Source organism: Macaca fascicularis, chromosome 4, assembly GCF_037993035.2.
Source record: "Macaca fascicularis isolate 582-1 chromosome 4, T2T-MFA8v1.1".
In the NCBI taxonomy this organism is placed as follows: Eukaryota; Metazoa; Chordata; class Mammalia; order Primates; family Cercopithecidae; genus Macaca; species Macaca fascicularis.
Genome location: NC_088378.1, coordinates 57,412,408 through 57,437,625, shown reverse-complemented (window position 1 = coordinate 57,437,625; position 25,218 = coordinate 57,412,408). Strand labels below are relative to the sequence as shown.

The 25,218-nt window shown below is 50.4% G+C and overlaps 1 protein-coding gene across 6 annotated transcripts in view; it reads left to right on the top strand.

The window, feature by feature from the left end:
* The window catches only part of ZC3H12D (zinc finger CCCH-type containing 12D), a 38,853-nt gene extending 18,345 nt beyond the window's left edge, over positions 1-20,508 (top strand). For 5 of the 6 annotated variants that reach the window (XM_005552090.5, XM_065543559.2, XM_065543558.2 and 2 more), the window contains 4 exons: positions 5,846-5,985; positions 11,584-11,818; positions 15,750-15,856; positions 16,969-20,508. In XM_005552090.5, coding sequence (XP_005552147.2) covers positions 5,846-5,985; positions 11,584-11,818; positions 15,750-15,856; positions 16,969-17,762 — 1,276 coding nt within the window. In that variant the 3' untranslated portion in view covers positions 17,763-20,508. Of the gene's footprint in view, positions 1-5,845; positions 5,986-11,583; positions 11,819-15,354; positions 15,540-15,749; positions 15,857-16,968 lie in introns of those variants that run through there. The other variant, XM_074037213.1, reaches the window with a different exon arrangement.
* Positions 20,509-25,218: the final 4,710 nt, after the last annotated feature.

Genomic DNA, 25,218 nt, shown 5'->3' with positions numbered 1-25,218 from the left:
TGGACACATTGTTTTGCTTCAGTCTCCTCAAGGGTAAAATGGGGACAGGGTAACTTCCTCAACGGCTTGTTGTAATGATTAAATGAGGCAAAACGTGCAAAGTGCCCTGGCAGACAGAACCTTCTACAGATCTTAAAAATGAGCTCCAAGGCCAGGGGCAGTGGCTCATGCCTGTAATCTCAGCACTTTGGGAGGCCAACGTTGGAGGATCACCTGGGGCCAGGAGTTCAAGACCAGCCTGGGCAACATAGCCAGACCTTATCTCTACAACAAATTTCTAAAATTTGCTAGGTATGGCAGTGCGCACCTGTAGTCCCAGCGACTTGGGAGGCTGAGGTGGGAGGATTGCTTGAGCCTGAGAGGTCGAGGCTACAGTAAGCCATGATTGTACCACTGCACTCCAGCCTGGGTAACAGAGCGAGACTCCATTTCTTTAAAAAAAAAAAAGAGCTCCAAGAAGCAGGGGTGATGTCTCTTTTTAGCACGAATGCAGAGCCTTGTAGTAGATATTCAGGAATTGCGCTGAGTCTGTGAAGGAACGCGCAGATGAGCGGATCCCTTTGGTGTGTGCATTCCTGTCTGTGTGCTGGGGAGTGGGCTCCAAGGGAGACTGACAGCTCTGCCAGGGCCCAGGTTCCCTTCCTCTCTCTCACCACTGAACACTGCCTCCTACACCCACCAAAGGTGTCAGAGATGACTTGTGAATGGTTAAACGCAAATATGTAAGGAGAACTGAAAAGAGACCAACAATTAAGAAACAGCTTTTTTTTTTTTTTTTTTTTGACATGGAGTCTCGCTCTGTCACCCAGGCTAGAGTGTAGTGGCTTAATCTCAGCTCACTGAAACTTCTGCCTCCTGGGTTCAAGTGATTTTCCTGCCGCAACTTCCTGAGTAACTGGGATTATAGGCACGCACCACCACGCCTGGCTAATTTTTGTATTTTTAGTAGAGACGGGGTTTCACCATGTTGGTCAGGCTGGTCTTGAACTCCTGACCTTGTGATCCTCCCGTCCCAGCCTCCCAAAGTGCTGGGATTACAGGCGTGAGCCATTGCGCCTGGCCAAGAAACAACTTTTAAAATAATTGTGGTGGTGCTATTTTCTCTTGAGAATTAACCGAGGGTGGACTTGACTACACTGAAGAGATGCATGTGTCTCGGGGTGACGTGGGGGAGGGTGTCATCAATTGTTCACTTTACTGCTTCAGGGACACAGAAAACAGACCTCATTTCCTATGACGGGCACGATCTCTTCCCCTCTTTTTCAGGTGGGGGGGGTGTACATCTTACATTTGCCAGTGTACCTCAGGTGGGGCCTCCGTTTCTTCTGTCTCCTCGGCGACTCAGGCTCTGTGGTTTCTCTCCACCCCCTCCCGTCTCAGATGGCCTCTGGGGCCTTTGAGACCTGGTATTGGCTGGAAGAGGGGTCTGGGACCCTCACTGGGTTCTGCTGCACAGTGGCTGGGCTGGCCTGGCCTCTAAACAGGGAACATGGAAGTGGCCTTCTGGGAGCCATACTGGCTTAAAGTGCTGTCTGCTCACTGGCACCAGCTTGTCCATCCCCGGACAGTCCACTAGGCCTGGGGGCACGTGAGGGATGGGGTGTTGCTTCATACTCACCTCTCCAGCTATGTTCCTCCAAGGCAGCCCTACAGAAACCAGGTTTCTCTGACAGGCTTGCAACCTGCCCGGGTTGTGCTGAAAAACAAAGGTTCAGCCTTTGGTTCAGCCTCTTGTTCACACAGTCTCGATGTTTCTCCATCTCCCCCTCCTGTATGGCTGGGCTGGGTAGAGCCGGAGTAGGGGTGCGGGGTGAGGACCTCCTCCTCCTTCCATCTTCCCTCTTTTTCAACTTCTGCTGGCCTGGAAGGTACCAGCGATCTGCTTCCTCTTCTTCTTTTTGTTTTTATTTTTCAGATGGAGTCTCGCTGTCGCCCAGGCTGGAGTGCAGTGGTGCGATCTCAGCTCACTGGGACCTCTGCCTCCCAGGTTCAAGCGATTCTCCTGCCTCAGCCTCCCGAATAGCTGGGACTACATGTGCACACCATCACACCCAGCTAATTTTTTTGTATTTTTAGTAGAGACAGGTTTCACCGTGTTAGCCAGGATAGTCTCGATCTCCTGACTTCATGATCCTGCCTCCTTGGCCTCCCAAAGTGCTGGGATTACAGGCGTGAGCAACCGCGCTTGGCCTTCCTCTTCCTTTTGACCACAGACATCCCTGTTGATATTTTCTCCTCACTGTACAAGCCTCAGAGTTCAGCCTCAATAGTGAAAGGGATATTTATCTTTTTTTTTTTTTTTTTTGAGACAGAATCTCACACTGTCACCTATGCTGGAGTGTAGTGACTCAATCTCGGCTCACTGCAACCTCTGCCTCCCGGGCTCACGAGATTCTCCAGCCTCAGCCTCTCCAGTAGCTGGGATTACAAGTGCGCACTGCCACATCCAGCTAATTTTGTATGTTTAGTAAAGACGAGGTTTCACCATGTTGGCCAGGCTGGTCTTGAACTCCTGACCTCAGGTGATCCACCCACCTCGGCCTCCCAAAGTGCTGGGATTACAGGCATAAGCCACCGCGTCCTTTTTCTTTTATAAACTGTGACTATCCTAATCTCCCCTGAGAAAATAGCAGAAAAGGTCACATATGAGAGAGACCACAGCAATGCGAATTCAAAATGTCATCCTTGTCTGCATATGGGTTGGCTGCCAGGCTTCTCGGGAGAGGGCATGAGTGGCGTGGTGGTCCTTGGCTCTCTAAGAACTTATCCTTGCCTCTCCCTTTACACCTGTTGCTCGAGCTCATTCCTTGTGCTCCAGCCCCACGCCTGTCTTTCTGATCCTTAGACCATGTCAGTCACGCCTGTGTTTGGATCTTTCCAGTCAGCTCTTCCCTTTGCTTCGGCTTCTCTTCTAGCTGCTTCTCAGCGGAGTTTCTTCTTAGCCATTCGTTTATTCAACGGCTTTTAAATTGGGTCATTACAATTATTAGGCACAATGCTGGGCACTGAGAGTTGGGTGGTGAGCAAGAGGAGCTCATGGTTTAAAGAAGGGAGACCCAGGCGATCCCCTGGATGGGTGCGAATGTTCCCCAGTGCCAGGAAGGAGCGGGAGGGTGCATTGAGAGCTCGTGAGACGGATCTGATGGAGTCTAGGGAGTAGCAGATGCTTTCCTGAGGAAGTGAGGATGAAGCTGGGATCTGAAGGTGGAAGAGGAGGCAGAGTGATCTAAATTGAGGCCAGGCTCTGTCTCATCCATGGCTAAGTCCAGTTGATTTTGCCTTCTCAATATCTCAAATCTATCCACTTGTCTCCCTCCAGCGAAACCCCACTGACCCCACTGACTGAGTCTGAGGGACATTTTCAGGTTTCACCAGTCACTTGGAGCAGCGTTTGGTGGCCCCTTTCCCTCTGCTTTCCTGATGCGCACCCTCTAGTTTTCTTCCTGCTTCTTAGATCCGTCCCTCCTGAGTCCCATGTGATATTGCCCCCCATCTACCTATAACCAGTTGCAAAGTCGCAGAGTTCCTCCAGGTCCAGCCCAGGCCGCTCACTTTCTCTCCAGGCGAGCAGGAAATTCTGTCCATGATGTGGCCTCAGCTATTGCTTACACAGAGATGGCCTACAGCTTTAATCACTCAGGCATCTCCTCTGCACCATAACTGTTTACTTAACATTTCCTCTAAGTGGAAATGTTAACAGCTTGATATGTGTCTAAAATAAAACTCATGATCTTTCCCTCTAACCCTGTTCCCTTCCGGAATTCCTGGTGTCAGTGAATAGCCCACCATCCTGTTACACAAGCCAGAGATCTTGAGTCATCTTTGATGCCTTCTTCTCTATCACTCCCATATCCAATCAGTCATTGAGTTCTGGAGATTTGACTTTCTAAATAAATATCTTTCAAGTTCACCTACTCTTCTCCCTCATCCACCACCACCAGCTTAGTCCAAGTCACCGTCAATTTTTGCTTTGTCGCCCAGGCTGGAGTGCAGTGGCGCGATCTCGGCTCACTACAACCTCCGCCTCCCGGGTTCAAGCAATCCTCCTGCCTCAGTCCCTTGAGTAGCTGGGATTACAGGCACGCGCCACCACGCCCAGCTAATTTTTGTATATTTAGTAGAGACAGGGTTTCACCATGTTGGCCAGGATGTTCTCGATCTCCTGACCTCATGATCCACCCGCTTCCGCCTCACAAAATTCTGGGATTACAGGTGTGAGCCACCACCCCTGGCCTCAGATTGGGCTTTTTGAATCATCACATCACATCACATCACATCACATCACATCACACCACACCACACCACACCACACCACACCACACCACACCACATCACATCACACCACACCACACCACACCACATCACATCACATCACATCACATCACATCACATCACATCACATCACATCACATCACATCACATCATCTACCTCAAATCTTAAAATCCTTCCGTGGCTTTTTAATTCCTCTTAGGAGGAAGAAAGGAATCTTCCATATTGTCTGCAAGGCCCTGCCTGATCTCAAACCACTCTCTCCTTATTGCCTCCACTGAAGTCTTCTGTGGAATTTGAGGTGCATTGGCCTCCTTGCTTGGACTTGGGAAACCCAATAACACATTTACGACCATCTCTCAGGGTGAGAGTGATTCTGTAGATGGCTACTCCTTTCTGTCTTATGTTGATCTTTCTTAGCTTCGGTTAAAGAGAGGGTCTTGTCTGTTAGTCCTCAGAATATATTCTCCTTGGAGCTGTGTTAGTCAGGATTCTCTGGAGCGAAGAACTAATAGGCTAGATGTATATACGAAGGGGAGTTTATTAAGGAGTACTGACTCACACGATCACAAAGTGAAGTCCCATAACAGGCCATCTGCAAGCTGAGGAGCAAGGAAGCCAGTCCAAGTCCCAAAACTTCAAAAGTAGGGAAGCTGACAGTGCAGCCTTCAGTCTGGCTGAAGGCCCAAGAGCCCCTGGCAGACCACTGGTGTAAGTCCAAGAGTCCAAAAGCTGAAGAACTTGGAGTCTGATGTCGAGGGCAGGAAGCATCCAGCATGGGAGAAAAATGAAGGCCAGAAGACTCAGCAAGTCTGCTCGTTCTACTTTCTTCTGCCTGCTTTGTTCTAGCCATGCTGGCAGCTGATTAGATGGTGCCCACCCAGATTGGGGGTGGGTCTGCCTCTCCCAGTTCACTGACTCAAATGTTAATCTCTTTTGGCAACACCCTCCCAGACACACCCAGGAACAATACTTTGCGTTCTTCAATCCAATCGAGTTGACACTCAGTATTAGCTATCACAGAGCCCAAGACCCTCTACATACCTATCACACGCTATGTGGTTCTTGTTAATGGATATTATTTGTGAATGAAAGAATGAACTATCTTTAAAATGTAGATTTTTCCTGTGTGTGTATATGTGTGTGTTTTGTTGTTGTTGTTGTTGTTATTGTTGAGACAGAGTCTCCCTCTGTTGCCCAGGCTGGAGTGCTGTGGTGGGATTGCGGCTCACTGAATCCTCCACCTTTCAGGTTCAAGTGATTCTCCCGCCCCAGCCTCCAGAGTAGCTGGGATTGCAGGTGCCACCACTACACCTGGTTAATTTTTGTATTTCTTGTAGAGATGGGGTTTCACCATTTTGGCCAGGCTGTTCTCAAACTCCTGTCCTCAAATGATCTGCCCACCTCGGCCTCCCAAAGTGTTGGGATTACAGGCGTGAGCCACTGCTCCTGGCCTAATATGTAGATTTTCCTGGTTCCCTCTTGATTATGAGACTGTGATCCAGGATATTCACAGGGAATCACTCTTAAGAACACTTGCAGTGTCTCTACAGATTTCTTGTTTTCCCATTGTAGCCATGGAAATAAAGAAACCTTCTCTTGCCGGGGAATCAAGCTGGCTGTGGACTGGTTCAGGGACAGAGGACATACCTACATCAAAGTTTTTGTTCCATCCTGGAGGAAGGACCCACCAAGAGCTGACACCCCTATCAAAGGTATGCTGGAGCAGATGTATGCCCAAGAGGTACTAGACACGTTTCCTTGGTGCACTTCTAACATCAATAGTCAAATATCTACTTAGTTGTTTGTTTAATGATGTTTGTCTTCCTCACTGTGCTATAAGCTCCATGAAGGCACTGATTATGACTGTTCAATGCCATAGCCCCATCACCTAGCACCTAGCACCTAGCGTTAACACCTGGTATTCAATAAGTAGTTCAAAATTAGGTGTTCATTAAGCAGTTGTTGAGTAGATGAATGAACAAATTACTCTTTTGGTGTGTTAAGTTATCAAAATAATTGTGCCTGACACCTTTTAATACCTGAAGAGACACTGGATCTGTATTTCACTCCTAATAGTTTATAGGATTTGAAAGAGACATTTATTTGGTCAGGTAATATTTATTTACTGAATACCTCATCTAATCTCTTTATTTAAAAAGAAGAAGAAAACTGAGACCCAGGGAATTCTTCTTCTTATTTTTTGAGACCGAATCTTTCTCTGTCGCCAAACTGGAGTACAGTGGCACGATCTCGGCTCACTGCAACCTCCTCCTCCCAGGTTCAAGTGATTCTCCTGCCTCAGCCTTCTGAGTAGCTGGGATTACAGGCACGTGCCACCACACCCAACTAATTTTTATATTTTTAGTAGAGATAGGATTTCACCATGTTGGCCAGGATTTTCTCAATCTCTTGACTTCGTGATCTGCCCTCCTCAAAATCCCAAAGTGCTGGGATTACAGGCAAGAGTCACCTCACCCAGCCTCTTCATTTTTAATTCTTCAATCAGCTAGGAATATTTTAAGCTACAAATATTAGAATACTGCGGTTTTATTATTTATTTATTTATTTTTGAGATGGAGTCTCACTATGGCTCATTGCAGACTTGCTCTCCCCTGGCTCAGGAGATCCTCCTACCTTAGCCTTTTCAGTAGCTGGGACTATAGGTGCCCATCACCACACCCAGCTGGTTCCTTTCTTCCTTCCCTCCCTCCTTCCTCCTTCCCTCCCTCCTTCCTCCTTCCCTCCCTCCTTCCTTCCTTCCTTCCTTCCTTCCTTCCTTCCTTCCTTCCTTCCTTCCTTCCTTCCTTCCTTCCTTTCTTTCTTCTTTCTTTCTTTCTTTCTTTCTTTCTTTCTTTCTTTCTTTCTTTCTTTCTTTCTTTCTTTCTTTCTTTCTTTCTTTCTTTCTTTCTTTCTTTCTTTTTTTCTTTCTCTCTCTCTCTCTCTCTCTTTCTTTCTCTCTCTCTCTCTCTTTCTTTCTTTCTTCCTTTCTTTCAACATGGAGTTTCACTCTTGTCACCCAGGCCAAAGTACAATGGCACGATCTTGGCTCACTGCAACCTCTGCCTCTCAGGTTCAAGCGATTCTCCTGCTTCAGCCTCCCAGGTAGCTGGGACTATAGGCACGCGCCACCACACCCAGCTAATTTTTGTATTTTTATTAGAGATGGGGTTTCACCATGTTGGCTGGTCTTGAACTCCTGACCTCAGGTGATCCACCCTCCTCTGCCTCCCAAAGTGCTAGGATTACACGTGTGAGCCACCACACCCGGCCCTAGCTAGTTTTTGTTTTTTGTAGAGACAGGGTTTTGCCATGTTGCTCAGGCTGGTCTTTAACTTCTGGTCCCAAGCAATCCCTCCGCCTCAGTCTCCTAAAGCGCTAGAATTACAAGCATGAGCCACTAGGCACGGTGAGAACACTGTGGTTTAAACAAACAGGGTCTTGTTTGTTGTTTGGCTTCTTAAACAGGTTGAGTATCCCTTATCTGAAATACTTGGGACCAGAAGTGTTTTGAATTCCTGAATATTTTCATTATGCTTACTGGTTCAGCATTCCTAATCCAAAAATCCCAAATCCCAAATGCTCCAGTGACTATTTCCTTTGAACATCATGTTGGTCAGATTTTTGGATTAGGGATGCTCACGTGTGAGAAGAGATCAGATGCAAAGCTCTTTATTATGATGATCAAGTGTTATATACTGTACATAATTGTACACGCTAGACTTTTGCACAACTGGCAGCAAAGTAGAGTGTTTCCACCAGCATCACCTTAGACACATGAGTCACGTGTCACACTACAAGGTCAGGATGGCTATGATGATAGGAATTTTTCAACTCTGTTATAGTCTTATGGTACCACTGTCACACACATGGCCTGAAACATTGTTATGCAGCACATGACTGTGTATCTGTGCAATTGCCATGGGTTTTCTCTCCTAGTATGATAACTTCTCCCTGAATGGCAGTGCGGACCATTTGTGTTGACTGGCAGTTTTCACTTTAGTATACCTGGCATGGAGTAGGCAGGCAGGCAGGCAGCCTGGCACCTCTGCCCACCACTTATTCCAATGGCAGGATGATGATGGTTTTATGGTTTTATTCTAGGAGGTCAACAGCAACAATGGGAGGCTTCCTCCTTCCTGGTTGTATCTTCACTTTGTTTATCGGGATGGGGATGGGAAATGAGTGGAGGTCCATGCTCCTGGGAGCAGCTGCCAGGGAGTAGCTCAGCTCACCTGTTAGTCATCCTGACTTTACCAACGTCCACTCCATCTCCACCACTGGGAGTGCTCCAAGACTGCAGGGAAATGGCTCCCACCTCCACTCCAGCCTTCTGCACACATTCTGGGCTGTGGTTCCCTTCATGCCCCAATCAATAAGATCCTCGCTACTTTCTGTCTTCATAAAATATGTCAAAATCCGGGGTTTGCTGCTGTCCCCAAACCTACTTTTAACATGATTACAGCTCTCCTCCACCTTTCATTACATTGGAACTATGAGAAGGAGGAAATATAAATACTTGTGTTCAGTTCCCTGTCATGAACTGGTTGTCCTGAATTATTCTTTATGGTTTGAATATGAAGAATGGTGAATTTCAACAGTAGTGTAATACTTAAATATAATGTAGGAAAAAGTAGAGAAATTCCTTTGGGGTAGGGAAGGAATTTTTAAATAAGCCACAACGAATGCAAACTTATAAGGAAAGATGAATAAATTTCACTATTTATTATGTATGATGTAATAAATGTAATACATACATGTATGTCAGGTATAATTTGACTACACCTAGCTAATTTCCTTTTTATTTTTACTTTTTATAGAGACAAGGTTTCACTATGCTGCCCAGGCTGGTCTTGAACTCCTGAGCTCAAGGGATCTTTCTGCCTCAGCTTCCCAAAGTGTTGAGATTACCCATGTGAACCACTGCACTCAGATGACTGCACTTTTAAGTTGCTAGGTGATTCTGACACTGCTGGCTTGAACCACAGCGGGAGAAACACCCAAAGAGGCCCACACAACCTATTAATGAAACAGCGAACAGGGAGAACAGTGGGAACTGAGGCGGCACTGCAGGCGCAGTCCTATGCCCCGAGCACCCACTCCCTACCGCCCTCTCAACCTATTAATGAATAAAAGCTTTTATTCATTAATAGATACCACAAAAACAAAAAAGTGAAAAGATAAGCCTCATACTGGGGTGAGAGTGTGGGGGTGGGTTATACATCACACATTACTGATGAAGGATTACTGCCTAGGTCTAGAGAGAACTTCTTCAAATCAATGAGAAAAGACAATGAATCAACAGAAAGATGGGCTAAAGCATGAATAAGCTGTTTACAGAAAAGGAAACATATATGGCCATATAAACATACAAACGTATGAAAAGATACTCAATCTCATTAGCAACCAGAGAAATGCAAAATAAAACCACAGTAGGAGGCCATTTTGTGCCCACCAGATTGGCAAAAATTCAAAAGCCTGAAAATGCCAAGTGTCGGCAAGGTTGTCTTATGTGCTGTGTTGGGTATGTAAGTTGGCATCACCACTCTGGAAAACAATTTGGCATTACCTTGTAAAGTGCCTTCCATACCGCTAATCCATATTCACCCTTGGAGATATACCCTGAAGAGGCTCTTGCTTCTTCTGTGCCAGGGACTTAGATGCAAGACTAACAGTGATGAACATATGACATAACCAAACCTCACAAACACAATGATGAACAAAAAAGACAAGCTGCTTAAGTATAGGTATAGTATGATTCCATTTGTGTCAAGACTAATGTGTAATCACACTGAAAATAGTCCTCAGCGGGGCATGGTGACTTACCCCTGTAATCCCAGCAATTTGGGAGGTTGAGGTGGGTGGATGCTTGAGTCTAGAAGTTTGAGACCAGCTTGGGCAACATGGTGAAACCCTATCTTTACAAAAAATACAAAAATTAGCTGAGCGTGGTGGTGCATGCCTGCAGTCCTAGCTACACGGGAGGCTGAGGTAAGAGGATCACCTGAGCCTGGAGGGTAGAAGCAGCAGTGAGCCATGATCGTGCTACTGCACTCCAGCCTGGATGACACAGTGAGATCTTGTCAAAAAAAATAAAGAAAAAAAAGAAAGAAAATGATTCTCATAATCTGCATTTTTAAAACTAAAAACAAGGAAATTATAAACACGGCGTTCTAAAACTAGGGTTATCCTAAGGGCTTAAGGGGAATGGAGAGGATTGCAGACTGAGGGGACAAAGGGGACTTCCAAACATGAGCCACCACCTGTTTCTCAAAGGAGATGCTGGATATGTGGTGTCTTTATTTTTGTTCTTTGTACCATAGCTGCATTATGCACCTTTTAAAAATCAGCCAACAGTGTCATATGGGAAAGGACTTAAACTTGAGGGACCTGAGTAATTATTACGTGTCAAATGGATTTTTTTTTTTCCTGCATGTCTCCAAAGGCAAAATTCAGATCAAACATTAGGCCCTCCTGGGATGCAGATTTTAACCTCTGATAAAAAAGGCCTTGTAATGTTTGTACCATCTGGTGTATGTTTATCTCTCGAGTAGTTTTTGCAAGAACTCGCACTCCCTTGAGCTCAGTCCACTTACAGACACTCTGAGACCAGAAGAGGAGGCGTTGCTATCTTCATTTTATAAATATAAAACCGGAGGGACATTAAACGGGGGTGAAGTACCCAGGAACTGGAGCCCAGCCCAGACTCCAGGCTGGATTCCTAGTCCTGGACGCTTTCTATGATGTTCTTGTCAGAGATGGGGTGCTCCATCCCAAAGGTGTCCCAGGCAGGTTCCTGTATGGTGGGAGAAGATGGACCTCTGACTCCCAGCTAGGGGCCCATGCAGGGCTTTTCAGGTGGAGGCAAGGCTCCCCATCATGCTGAAGGCATCACCAAGGTCCCGGTTAATACAGGAATGTCTTTCTCCAGGAGGCCTCTGTGCCTGCTACCGTAGGGGCATTGTGGCATGGATCCCTCAAAAGGACAAAGGCTGTGGCTGAGTGCTTCCTTCTAAAGTGACTCTCCCTTGCAGAGTACGGCTTTCTGGACTCCTGTCATGACGTGGGCAGGACGGAAGCCACACGCCCGCTTTACCTGGGGCTTCAGGCAAATTCAGTGAAATGGGGTGAAAGGAGCGAACGCTATGGCGGGAAAAACTGAAAAATTTTTCCCCCGCTCCCCTCAAAACCTCCCTGGCCCTCATTTGACCGGCCCGGGAAGCGGGTGGGGAGGCGGGTGGCCTCGCGTTGGGGGTGGTCCTCAGGGGCGGTGCCCTTGGGCCCTCACCCGCATCTCCATCGCCCGCCCCCAGAGCAGCACGTGCTGGCGGAGCTGGAGCGGCAGGCGGTGCTGGTGTACACGCCATCCCGCAAGGTGCACGGCAAGCGCCTGGTCTGCTACGACGACCGCTACATCGTGAAGGTGGCCTACGAGCAGGACGGCGTCATCGTCTCCAACGACAACTACCGGGACCTGCAGAGCGAGAACCCCGAGTGGAAGTGGTTCATCGAGCAGAGGCTGCTCATGTTCTCCTTTGTCAACGACCGGTACGGCCGGCTGGGGTCCTGACACCCGGGCGGGCGGGGGTTCGGGGGCGGGGCAGTGGCCACGCCCACCTCCAGGTGGCGGAGCTTGGGGTCACCCGGTCACTCAGCCCCGAGACAGAGCTCTCCCAGGTCCGCATTCTCGGCGGGCTGCTTTGCTCTGACCTTGCTGTTCCCAGGGCCACATCTGACACACTACAGAGAAGCCCAAGATGTGGGCCAAGCATGCAAGCATGCGCTTAGGGCACCACTAACTTAAAAAAAACAGAATTGCGTACTTCAGATTATTGAAAGAGTCATCATGGAAAAGATCTATACTTTGTTGTATTGCCTTTCACTTATTTCAGGTTTTTGTCTTATTTTATTTTATTTTTTGAGATGGAGTCTTGCTCTGTCACCCAGGCTAGATTGGCTCAATCTTGGCTCACTGCAAATTCTGCCTCTGGCGTTCAAGCGATTCTCCTGCCTCAGCCTCCTGAGTATCTGGAATTACAGGCACGCACCACCATGCCTGGCTAATTTTTTGTATTTTTAGTAGAGATAGGGTTTCACCGTGTTAGCCAGATAGCCTCCATCTCCTGACCTCGTGATCTGTCCACCTTGGCTTCCCCAAGTGCTGGGATTACAGGCGTGAGCCACTGCTTTTTTTTTTTTTTTTTTTTTTTTTTTTAACAAAAGTTTTGAATTACATATGGGAGTGGGCAACAGATTTTTTTTTTTTTTTTTTTTTGACAGGGCCTTGACTCTGTTGCCCAGGTTGCAGTGCAGTGGCATGATCACAGCTCACTGCAGCCTTGAACGCCTGGGCTCAAGGGATCCTACTGCCTCAGCCTCCCAAAGTGTTGAGATTTTAGGTGTGAGCCACTGAGACCCGCCCAGAATCTTTTGTTTTGGGCTGTAAAGATCTCCCCTTGCCTGGCCCTGACTGTCTCCGTACCTCTGGGTTGAAATGTTCAGGAGAACCTGGCTGGTTCATGTAGCCCTGAAATAGGACCCTTGGGTCAGTTCATCCCAGACCAACTGGCTATGGCTGGAGGCGGAGAGGGACACCAGGGCCACAGGCACAAACCGCTTAGCAGGTGGTGAGGGCAACACTGGCAAGGTGGATGGGGGTCTGGAGACCACAGCAGTGTGTGACAGAGCACAGCCAGCTGGCCTGTTGCTCCCATTTCCATTTCTGTTCCAGGCAGTGTTAGCTTAGCCCTCATTCTGGGCTCTTGACTGACTTTTTGGAATGTGGTTTGAGACAAACTCCTCAGTTCTGTGAGGGCAGGGACTGTATCTGTCTCACGTGTGGTGTCTCCAGCATGCCTGACCCACAGGCGTGCAGTAACTAGTTGTAAAGGAATGACCGAGTGAATGGCCGTGGCCCGGGGAAGGGTCGATGGGGAGAGAGGTCTGGGCTCAGGCTGTTTGCACACAACTGAGCAGCTCCTGACTCTGGACCCAGGGACACAGTGTGATGTTTGAGAAAGGGCTGGGGCAGGTGAGGTTTCCATCTGAGGCCCTGCCGCTTACTGGCTGGGAGTCAAGGGGGAACCACTCAGCCTGTCTGAGCTGAATGTTCTTTAGCTTGAAAAGGGATTAATAGTGTCACCTCTGAGATCATTGTGAGGACTAGAGACAATTGTGCCCCAGAAGTGGTAGCAGCTATTCCCAGGACATGGTGCCCCAAGGGGTACTGTGGTCCCCATGGCCAATTGCTCCTGCAGCCATGGAGGTGGAGGGCTAGAGGCATGGCAGCAGCGCCCTGCAGGAGCCCCCATTGTCATTTCCAGCTGCAAAAGGCCGGTGGCTCTCACTGTCCATCTGTGGCCTGGAGGAATCTGGCTAGTCTGGGCCTATGAAATCCTCACTGAGCTCTCAGGGACACGGCCATCTCTGGCCTGACGACAGCCTGGGGCCGGGGCCAAGTCCTTTTGACGCACTGGCCTCTGTTAAGGGCCTGCCAGGAGGCAGGGCCTGCCGCCCGCTTGTGAGCGAGGGCGCCTGCGCTGGTGCCCCAGGCACGTCCACAGGGCCCTCTTGGCACAGCTTCTGCTCTTGGGAGAGCAGGAGAGGAAGTCTTTGGGAACTTTTAATAACCACAGTGGGCGGTTCCCCAGATTCTTGGTCAAGGCCCAATTCTGAGAAGCCGGCTGTGCAGCTGGGAGCTGCTCTGTGGAGGCCACACAGGGCCGGGGATCACCCAGCTCTCTGCAGAGTGGGACTTCAGCATGACTCTGGACTCTTAGGGGGACAGCAACCCATAAAAGCATCTCCTCCTTGATTTAGAATCCCAAACTCTCTACAGAACCTTTGTATGACCTGGAAGTGGCCTTGGGAACAAAAGTATTTATATAGAAAGTGGAACCTCACTTAGCAAGGGGCGTTTTCCTTCTGAGGAATTGGGTTTTCCCTGTTGAACTCTGAGCATGCATTCCCTTCCTCATTAGGGCTCCATGCCAGGGAGAAGAGAAGGGCAGGTCGGGGGCAGGGCAGCCTGGAAACTGCGACCAGATCCTGTGCCCCCAGGGTGTGCAGAGGAGGTTAAGTCTGTGAGGTGGCTGTATGTGCAGGCAGCATTTGGGGTCCACTTCCTCACTGATTCAAACTCCCTGTTCCTATTGAACCTCTTCACCTGCAGGTTCACAGCCCAGAGCTGTGTCACACAGCTCTGTTTCAAGGGGTGAAACACAGGAGAAATGGGACGTAAGCCTCAAGGAGCTCATACAACTCTGAAACCTTCTGGAACTGTTGTTGTTTGTTTGTTTGTTTAGAGACAGAGTCTAGCTCTCTTGCCCAGGCTGGACTCCGGGGCTCCAGGGATCCTCCCTCTTCAGCTTCTCTAGTAGCTGGAACTACAGGCGTATGACACCACTCTTGGCTTTTCTGGAAGTGTTTGTTAACCTCATAGAGGTTTCTAACCTTTTGTTGAGGACAGTGGGAAGCCAGAGGAGCCCTTAGAGCAATTATACTTTCATTTTCCTGGATAAAAATCACCTGGGAAGTTCTTTTTTGTTTTGGAGATGGAGTCTCACTCTGTCGTCCCGGCTGGAGTGCAGTAGCGTGATCTCGGCTCATTGCAACCTCTGCCTCCTGGGTTCAAGCAATTCTCCTGCCTCAGCCTCCTGAGTAGCTGGGAATACAGGCACCTGCTGCCACGCCCAGCTAATTTTTTTGGTATTTTTTAGTAGAGATGAGGTTTCACTGTGTTGCCCAGGCTGGTTTTGAACTCCTGAGCTCAGGCAATTTGCCCGCCTCGGCCTTCCAAAGGGGAAGTTCTTAAAAGCAGATTCCTGAACAACTTCAGATTCTGATGAGTCAGGTCTTGTGTGAAGCTCGGAGGCTGCAAATTTTTTTTTTTTTTTTTGCCAGGATCTCACTCTGTCACCCAGGCTGGCGTGCAGTGGCACAATCACAAATCGCTGCAGCCTCCATCTCCCAGGCTCAGTCATCCTCCCACCTCAGCCTCCCGAGTAGCTGGGACTAAAGACATTCACCACCACACCCGGCTAATTTTCTTTTCTTTCTTTTTTTTTTTTTTTTACTTTTTGTAGAGACAAGGTTTCACCATGCTGCCCAGGCTGGTCTTGAACTCCTGAGCTCAAGGGATCTTTCTGCCTCAGCTTCCCAAAGTGTTGAGATTACCCATGTGAACCACTGCACTCAGATGACTGCACTTTTAAGCTGCTAGGTGATTCTGACACTGCTGGCTTGAACCACAGCGGGAGAAACACCCAAAGAAGCCCAGAGCTGTGCTGTGTGCTCTGCATGGGGTTCAGTGTGAAGGGAAGCTTTTGCTTTAAGATGCTGTGACATCCTGCTGGGTTATGGTGGGCCCAGGGCCGAATGCTTCCTGGTGCTCTCGGGGAACTTGGGCCTGCTTCTTTTGTACAGGTGCTGGTGGCAAATCCCAGGTGGTCTTGCAGTTGCGCCTGTGCTTATTTTCCAGGTTCATGCCTCCTGATGACCCCCTGGGCCGCCACGGACCTTCCCTGAGCAACTTCCTGAGCAGGAAGCCGAAGCCCCCAGAGCCATCCTGGCAGCATTGTCCCTATGGTGGGTAGTGCCCAGTGCTTCGCGGGCCCTGTTCAGGGCCTTATGTGGGGGCAGTACAGGAGCACAGTCAAAAAGCACTGGCCTGGTGCTCAGCAGCCTGGGCTCTTGCCCAAATTCTGCCCTCCAGCTATGCCACCCTGGAGAGTGAACTTTCCTGACAGGGTTATTGCAGAACTGACATCCTGGCTGGTGATTTCATGGGAGCCAGGGTCCCATGCCACGGTCGGATGCAGAGATCATGCACACAGCAACGCTATGTCTGAGAAGCCAGGAGGCTGGACACAAACCCAGCTGCGGGTCTCAGTCCCTTCACCTGGCCCCCGGCAGCTTCTGTCCTCACCCTACCCCACCCCCCCACCTTATGGATTTTGGTCACTGCTATCCATGAAGAGTTAAGAATTTTATCCTAGCACCCAGGGGGATGCCAGCCTTCTAGTCAGCTCTTTCACTGACTTGCTTCACCAAGTTATTTGATGTCTCCAAGTTCAGTAAAGGCTTGGGTGACAGTCAATCAATTCTTGTTAGAATTAGGTGACTATGCATACATTCAGGCTGACTCCTTCCCCCTTTCACTCTCAGAAGCCCTGGGTCTGGATGGTAACACTTGATCTTTTGTTCACGACTCTGTTAGAACAGCGTGCAGGGTGAAGGCAAGCGTTAAACACAGCGAACAGGGAGAACGGTAGGAACTGACGCAGCACTGCAGGGGCAGTTCTATGCCCCGAGCGCCCACTCCCTACCGCCCACTCCCTAAGCCTGGCCTTATCCACAGGGTTCCTGGGGAAGTGGAGGCTGAAAGTCTTTGAATCCAGAGATTTGGTCTTAGTCCCTGGTCAAAGGGACCTGGGACCGACACTCCTCTGCATACCCTGGGATGAGTGTGCCCAGCTGACCGCGCCTCCTGGGCACTTCTCCCCACCTCGGTCTCGAGCCCAGATCCTGAGGCGTTTCCAGAGCGCTAAGTCTTCGGAGTCCGCGGCGGCCTGGGGGCCTGCTTGGCGGACTCTCCACGGAGAGGCGGGCGGGCTGGCACTCCCCGGATGCACCAGGCAGCACCGCCCCTCCGCGCCCCCGGCCTCACGCCTCGCCCTCTCTGCCCCCGCCCCTTTCAGGCAAGAAATGCACCTATGGCATCAAGTGCAAGTTCTACCACCCGGAGAGGCCGCACCACGCGCAGCTGGCGGTGGCCGACGAGCTCCGCGCCAAGACAGGGGCCCGGCCTGGCGCGGGCGCCGAGGAGCAGCTGCCACCGAGAGCCCCGGGCGGCCCCGCAGGAGCCCGGGCGGCACCCCGGGAGCCAGTTGCGCACAGCCTCCCGCTGGCGCGGGGGTCCCCAGACCTGGTCGCCCTGCAGGGGAGCTTCTCTCGGCTGGCCTTCAGCGACGACCCGGGGCCCCTCGGGCCGCCTCCCCTGGGCCACGCCTGTGGCCTCACGCCCCGACTGGGAGGGCCCGACTGGGTTTCCGCGGGCTGCCAGGTGCCAGGCCCGCTCAGCCTCCCTAGCCCGGAGAGCCAGTTCTCCCCAGGCGACCTCCCGCCTCCGCCCGGCCTGCAGCTCCAGCCGCGGGGCGAACACCGCCCTAGGGACCTGCACGGCGACTTGCTTTCCTCGCGCAGGCTGCCCGACGACCCGTGGGCCCGTCTACCCCGCTCCGACCGCTTCCCTGGGCGCTCCGCCTGGGCGGAGCCGGCCTGGGGCGACGGCGCCACTGGGGGACTTTCAGGGTATGCGGCCGAGGACGAGGGGGAGGCTCGCGCCCGGGCTCGCATCGCGCTCTACAGCGTCTTCCCGCGCGACCAGGTGGACCGTGTGATGGCCGCGTTCCCGGCGCTCTCCGACCTCGCCAGGCTCATCCTCCTGGTGCAGAGATCCCAGAGCGCTGGGGCGCCGCTGGGCAAGCCCTAAGGGACCACCACGCCCTTGCAGGGCCCAGCCTCGCCTTGAGTCTTGGACGGGTGGACCTATGGTTGCCAGCCTGGACCTGAGTGGGCCCACCGTGGCGCCCCCTTTTCTTTAAAGATGGTTAGGGAAGCCTGCTTCCTCCTCCTCAGCAGGGTTGTGGGGGCTTGGTGGCACTTGGTGATACTCACTGAGGCTGGGGCCTGCTGCGGGGAGGCCCACCTACTTCCGTGGAGGGAATGATTTTCCATGTGCACGGAGACTGCAGGTCCAAGCTGCAGTAGAATCCACAAGTGGGTCACAAAATCAATTTAGTGGGTCACCACCACAAACAGCGGACTGGGACAGGTCAGAGCGCACCCTGTGCAATCAGGCTGAGTCTGAACTCTTGTTACCTAGCCTGTGTCCCTACCCTCTTGGCAACCGTGTAACTAACCTCAATGTGGGTTGTAGTCAGAAGTTTAAAAAAGACTGTGAATGGTCTTGAATTTCATTACATCAGATAATGTTTGAAATATGTAGTCAGGTGGCCAGGGGAGGTTTGCTATCTGGAATTTTTCATGTTGGCTATTGCTAACGCCACCTGCAAGGGGAGCCCAGCCTCCAGGTGTGGGCTCTGCTGTGCTCTGAATTGTGTGGCTGTGCCATGCTGGGGACAAGTGGCAGGAGTGCTTTGTCCCAGGGCTGCCTCTGGGACCTTCACCCCCCTTCACACACATACCCCACACCACACAAATGTACACACACACACATATGCAGCCTCACACATGTACATACTCACACACACCACACAGACACATACCGTTTGGCTCAGGGTTAAGTATCTTCAATTTTTTTTTTTTTTTTTTTTAGCCACCCATCATGGCAGTTTCCAGAATAGGCCTTCTACCGTACCAGCTGAGCCGCCTTCTTTTACTTCTTCTTTCTTCTGTGTGTGTGTGTGTGTGTTTTTTTTTTTGTAATAAGACAGAGTCTCGGCCTGGAATGGTGGCTCATGCCTGTAATGCCAGCACTTTGGGAGGCTGAGGCAGGCAGATCACTTGAGGTAAGGAGTTTGAGACCAACCTGGCCAACATGGTGAAGCCCTGTCTCTACTAAGAATACAAAAAATTAGCCAGGCATGGTGGCACACACCTGTAGTCCCAGCTACTCAGGAGGCTGAGGCAGGAGAATCGCTTGAACCCAGGAGGTGGAGGTTGCAGTGAGTTGAGATCATGCCACTGCACTCCAGCCTGGGCGGCAGAGCGGGACTCCATCTTAAAAAAAAAAAAAGACAGAGTCTCACTCTGTCACTGTCTGGAGTATAGTGGTGTGATCATAGCTCACTGAAGATTCAAACTCCTGGACTCAAGCGATCCTCCTGCCTCAGCCTCCTGAGTAACTGGGACTGTAAGCACGAGAGCCACACTTCACAGTTAAACTGGGACTGGGTGAGTCAGAACTTTTGCTCTGAAATCTACAGGTGGGTCAGCAGAAAGCTGACATGCGCTCAGTCAGAGTTTATTGCCATCCTCCTGGTGCCGTTTCTTTCAGCCAGCTACTGCTCTGGGTTTGAAGAGAAGGGGCCTACCCATTTGCAATGGCTAAGAAGTGAGATGGTGCTGCCAGAGTGCCGACCCCCGAATCCTCAGGGGACCCTGGCCTCTCCTGGCAGCATCCACCCATTCTGGTTACCTTGCCAGCCCTCCAGGCTATGGTTTATTTGTTCATTAGAGGGCTTGGTAGCTTGGCAGTTTGGGGAAAGCAGGAGGTACTTCCCAGGAGAAGACCAGCCCTCAACCCCACAAGCTTCCTGCAGCCTGCTGGTTCAGAGGGATCTCTTGACAGTTTACTACCAGATTTCATGAGAGGTTGGCAGGCCTGGGGGGCACCTCAGGGAGAGTGCGTTCCCAGCCCTTTCATTCATGGTAAATGACACCCCTGTGGCATACAGTGATGTTAGGTTTTCCTTTGAGACTCCTTTGATCTTTTAAAACCAGATTCTTAGCATGGATTGAGACAGACCTGTTCCTCACCCCCTTTTTCCAAAGAGGACGGTGCACCCACAGTTTTACTGTATCATATTGGGATCTCAGTCCTGAAGATGGCCCACTCTTTGTAAATAAGTTGGATTTTCCTCATGATGTGTGTGGGTTTTTTTTTTGGCGGGGGAGAGGAACGGGGCAGGGTTCCACTCTGTCATCTGCCACCCAGGCTGGAGCGCAGTAGTGCAGTCAGGGCTCACTGCAGATTTGACTTCCCAGGCTTAAGCAGTCCTTGTGCCTCAGCCTCCTGAGTAGCTGGGACTACAGTTGAGCCACCACGTCCAGCTAATATTTTCTGTTTTTTGTAGAGACTCAAAATGTTGGGATTACAGGCATGAGCCACTGCACTGGGCCTTTATTTTTATTTTTAACCTTTTGACAAGACACGCTTTCTATTAGAGCTACTTTTTGTCCACTGGTTCGGTTTCCTGATGTAGAATCGATGTGTTGCTGATTTTTCAGTTAAAATGTTTAAACTGCTTCCTTTGAGAACAAGTTTGAGTTTTAGTAAGCTGTAAAGCTATTTTATTTGATTCACTGTGAATAAGACAAGTACAAAAAAGAAAAAAAAGTGAAAACACAGCACATTTCAAGTGTAATCCCCTTTGGAATTTTTCCGAAGTCTTAGTATATGTCTTTGTGACACAAAAACATAGATGGGACAGGTAAATGAAATGTTCCCAGTTGCATAGCTGTTACTGTGCTTCAAAAATAAATCATTTTTACCACACCTGGATTCTTTATTGTCAAATTGTCTATTAGTTTCTCCTGCTGACTTTCCCCCAGATTGGTCTGTTCTGTTAAAAATTGTGGGTGTAGACTGGGCCCAATGGCTCATGTCTGTAATTCCAGCACTTTGGCGGGCTTCATGAGGTCAGGAGTTCGAGACCAGCCTGGTCACCATGGTGAGACCCTGTCTCTACTAAAAATACAAAAATTAGCTGGGCGTGGTGGGGCATGCCTGTAATCCCAGCTACTCGGGAGGCTGAAACAGGAGAATCACTTGAACCCAGGAGGCGGAGGTTGCAGTGAACTGAGATTGTGCCACTGCACTCCAGCCTGGATGACAGAGCGAGACTGTCTCAAAAAAAAAAGTGGGTGTGAAGAAGACTGAGGTTGTGGCGGGTCTCAGCAGCTGCAGTTCCGTGTTGCTCCACCTGGGGGGATGTGAGGGGCTCAAATCCACCTTTTCCAGGAGAAGCAGTAAGGCCATGGCAAGGACCTCCCTTTGCTGGATGTGCAGCAGGCAGTTCCCAAGGACACAGGCTGCTTGCCCATTTCCTAGACTTCTAAAATCCTCGTTACAGAACTATGAAGTTGACTCATAGAAGTCGCTCTTCTTGTTTAAACCTGCAGCAGAGCTCTCCTCGACTGATCAAACCAGAGGCCGTTGCCGTCCTGGGTTTGCCTTGGGGCAGCCTTTCCAGAGGCCTCTGGAAGGGGGTTTGGGGCAGAACTGCAGAATGTCGGGGGTTGAGGGGTGGAAGCAAGACAAGCCACTCTAATTGGCATTCTTCCAAATAAAATGGATCCAGCTTTGGTTTGACATGGAGCTCAGCTGAGGAGCCATGCCCCAGCTGTGGCTGGCATGGACACGGCTCAGATGAGGCCACAGAGGCTGTGGGCTTCTGGGGGAAAAAGTCCACCTATGGGGTGTGGTGGGGAGAAGACCATAGAAGTCAGGGATGGGGGGAGGGAGGCATTAAGGTAAAGAAGACACAAGATAGGGTGATCGGGAGAGGAGTTCTGGAAACTGGAGCAATTCCTTGGAATCACAGATCCTACCAAGAGGGATGGCACAGAGCCGGGACCAGTGGCATAATCTGTGGGACTCTAAGCAAAATCAAACTGCAAGGTTCCCTATTCAAAATGTATAACAATTTCAAGATGTTGGCAGAGCGTGAAACCAAACACGGGTTCCTTCTAAGCATAGGGCCCTGTGCGACAGCACAGGTCACATACCCAGGAATCTAGCCCTGCATGGAGTTACCTAAAAGACAAGAAAGAGAACATTCTCAGTGCTGAGAGTGTGTTCAGAACAAAACATTGACTGAAAGAAGTCAGAGGCCAAGATGCATGTGCTTCACTGCTAGAAAAGGCCATGGCATTGGAGCAGGTGCTGGTCCCCCAGCCTCTACCTGAGGGTTTGCTCACTGCAGCCACATGAGGACTAAGTGGGGCTCCCTTGGCTTTCCCTGGAAGGGGAGAAGTCAAGGGGCTTGGGTAAATCACACTCTGGGTTGTCCACTTCCAAATGAGTGAGAGATGTCTGTCGGGGTAGCTCTAGAATTATACTAGTTTGTATTAGCCAAGGTTCTTGGCTACAAGTGTGGTTCACAAAACCAAATGGCAGGAGGCCAGGGGTAGAAGGCAGCTGTGGAGTTGACTGGAATTAGGACCTCAAAACCCTGTCAAGACTCTTGTCTGTTTCTTTCTGCACCTGTTACCTTCTGTTTATTCTCTCCTTCCAAGGTTTTTCCTGCACATTGAGAGCCATTCTCGTGGCCGGCTTAAGCACACATCTTTCCAACTAAAGGACTTGAGGAGACTGCCTCAGAAAGATCCTGGGGAAGGATTCTGGTTGGCCTGGCTTGGGTCACGTGCCCATCCCTGGACCAATCACTGTGGGATGAGGAAGTACTACAATTGGTCCAGCCTGGATCTCAGGCCCACCTCTGGCTCCTCACCTCATCTCTGAACCCATGTGGTTGGTGGGGGCTGGGGAGAGGGAGATAAGCAGTGCCCTCAGAGAAGGGGGGACACTGTTTAGGCAGACAACGCAGATGCCCACAGCAATGTGCAAACCTGGGTACCACACCAAGGCTCGGCATGGCCCTGCCCTCCTCCACCCTCTACCCTGGTCCTATGTGAGAAAGCGGCGGCTCTGTTAGGAAAACCCTTGTGTCCGCCCATCCATAGACAACACGGTCTCCTGTGGGAGGAAGGTGGAAGGGCCGCTGCCACAGAGCCAGAGGTATCATCATGTTAATCTCGCCAATGCTGGGACTGTGGCCAGAGGAGCCCTGCTGTGGCACACCACCAAAAACCCCTGTCGGGGAGGAAGAGGCTCTGCAGAGTCAGAAGGTGACCTTGGTCCTTTAATTACCCAGCTGGGTAATTAATTTGTCCTGAGTTCCTGGGGACAGTTCTCTGTCCTCACGGAGGGATGACACACACCTATTCAAATGCCCAGAAACAGGAAAGGTGCTGGTTAAATAAACAGAAAGGCAAACAGGCCCAGTGCTCAGAAACCACCTGAACACTGTGCTTATTAACTGGCTGGCTGACATGGACTGACTGACAGTGATGGGCTGGCTGGCTAACACTGATTCATTGACACTGTCTGACTGACCAAGTGACTGACAATGACTGACTGACACTGATTGACAGACTGACACTGACAGACTAATGGATGAACACTGATTGACCAACTAGCTGACAGACACAATGATTGGCCAACTGACACTGACTCACATTGGCTGACTGACACTGGCTGACTGAAACACTGGGTGGCTGACACTGGCTGACACCGGCTGACACACTGGCTGACTGACACTGGCTGACTGACACTGACTGACACTGGCTGACACTGGCTGACACACTGGCTGACTGACACTGGCTGACTGACACTGACTGACACTGACTGACACTGGCTGACACACTGGCTGACTGACACTGGCTGACACTGACTGACACTGGCTGACACATCGGCTGACTGACACTGGCTGACTGACACACTGGCTGACATTGGTTGACAGTGGCTGACACACTGGCTGACACTGGCTGGCTGACACACTGACTGACTAACACTGGCTGACACTGGCTGACACTGGCTGACTGACACTGGCTGAGTGGCACTAGCTGACAACACTGAAGTGTGGCCAGGACCTGTGGCTGGCTGTTGAGAGTGATTACTGAAATAGAATTAGCAAATCACAGTGGTTTTGACTTTATCTGCAGTCAGTCTTACTCCTGATTATAACATACGTGTGATGACATCAAGCCAGATTAAGCCTCCAAAGTTAGGCTTCACAGAGGGCATTCCTGAATGTGGCAGTTACAGAAACATTTCCCCCAAAAAGAAGCCTGGGAAGCACAGGAGGGGGTTGAGGTTCCTCCCCTGACAGGGGTGATTTCCCCATCTGGCTCCTTGCTCTTTCTCGGAGGCTGTCTCCAGTTCTCAGTTCTTTGGAGCTCCGACTTCACAGCAATCACCCACCTGCAGTCCTCTGGGCTCTGTGTTTTGCTTCATCATGACCCCTTTGCTCTCCCACCCTTCTCCATCTGTTATCTCCATACGCCTCAAATCTCTCCATCCTTCAGAGGCCTCCCCTTGACCCTTCTTCCAGGGCATCTGCCCAGGCCATTCCAGTGCCAGGAGCCCCCCTTATTCTCAGACTGCTTCAACGCTGTCCCTTCAGGGCAGAACTGGTCCACTCTGCTCCGCGGCACTCTGGCAACAGTTCTGCTTTGAACGGTTACTTGTTGTGCATCATTGAACTCTTCCCTTACATGTAGGCTGGACTTCCCCAGCTGGTCCACGCACACTCGGAGGGTTGGGATTCTGTCTCAGCCTTGTTCCTGCATCAGCCCTGAGGCCAGTCAGTCAGGACAAGCTCAGAAACAATGCAGGCCTGAATCCCGGTGAGTAAGACCACTGAGTTGATTATTGGTTTGTGCTAGATGCCCATGGTAGGTTGGCTGGGGCTTGCATGCAGAGACCTGGGTGGAAGCAGCTTCTGCCTCCAGCCTCACAGTGAGTTACCTCCAGGAAAGAGAATGTTCAGAAATGTGCACTGGACCCTGAAGCTTCTGTCCAGATGTCATTGCTGCTCCCATTTCACTGGCCCAAACAAGTCACATGGCAACACCTAACTTCTAGGGACAAGAAAGCATGATCCCACTGTTTGCACGTGGTTGACATATTTGGAGAATAGCACTCATGACAATCTGCCTGTGGAAGCCTAGAGATAAACACTTGCTGATTGAAAATCCTGAAGGAAAGAATGAGTTAAATGAAGCATGGTACATCCACTGACTGGAATACCACAGGGCATTAGAATGATATTGCAAAGGATGCTTATGAGCTAGAAAGTGTTGAGCACGTGTTGTGAAGCAGTGAACTAGGTTATAAACAAGAATGTCCCAGCCGAGCACAGTGGCTCACGCCTGTAATCCCGGCACTTTGGGAGGCTGAGGCGGGCAGATCACCTGAGGTTGGGAGTCTGAGACCAGCCTGACCAACATGGAGAAAGCCTACCTCTACTAAAAATACAAACATTAGCTGGTGTGGTAGCATGCACCTGTAATCCCAGCTACTCAGAAGGTTGAGGCAGGAAAATCGCTTCAACCTGGGAAGCAGAAGTTGTGGTGAGACGAGATCGTGCCATTGCACTCCAGCCTGGGCAACAAGAGCGAAACTCTGTTTCGAAAAAGAA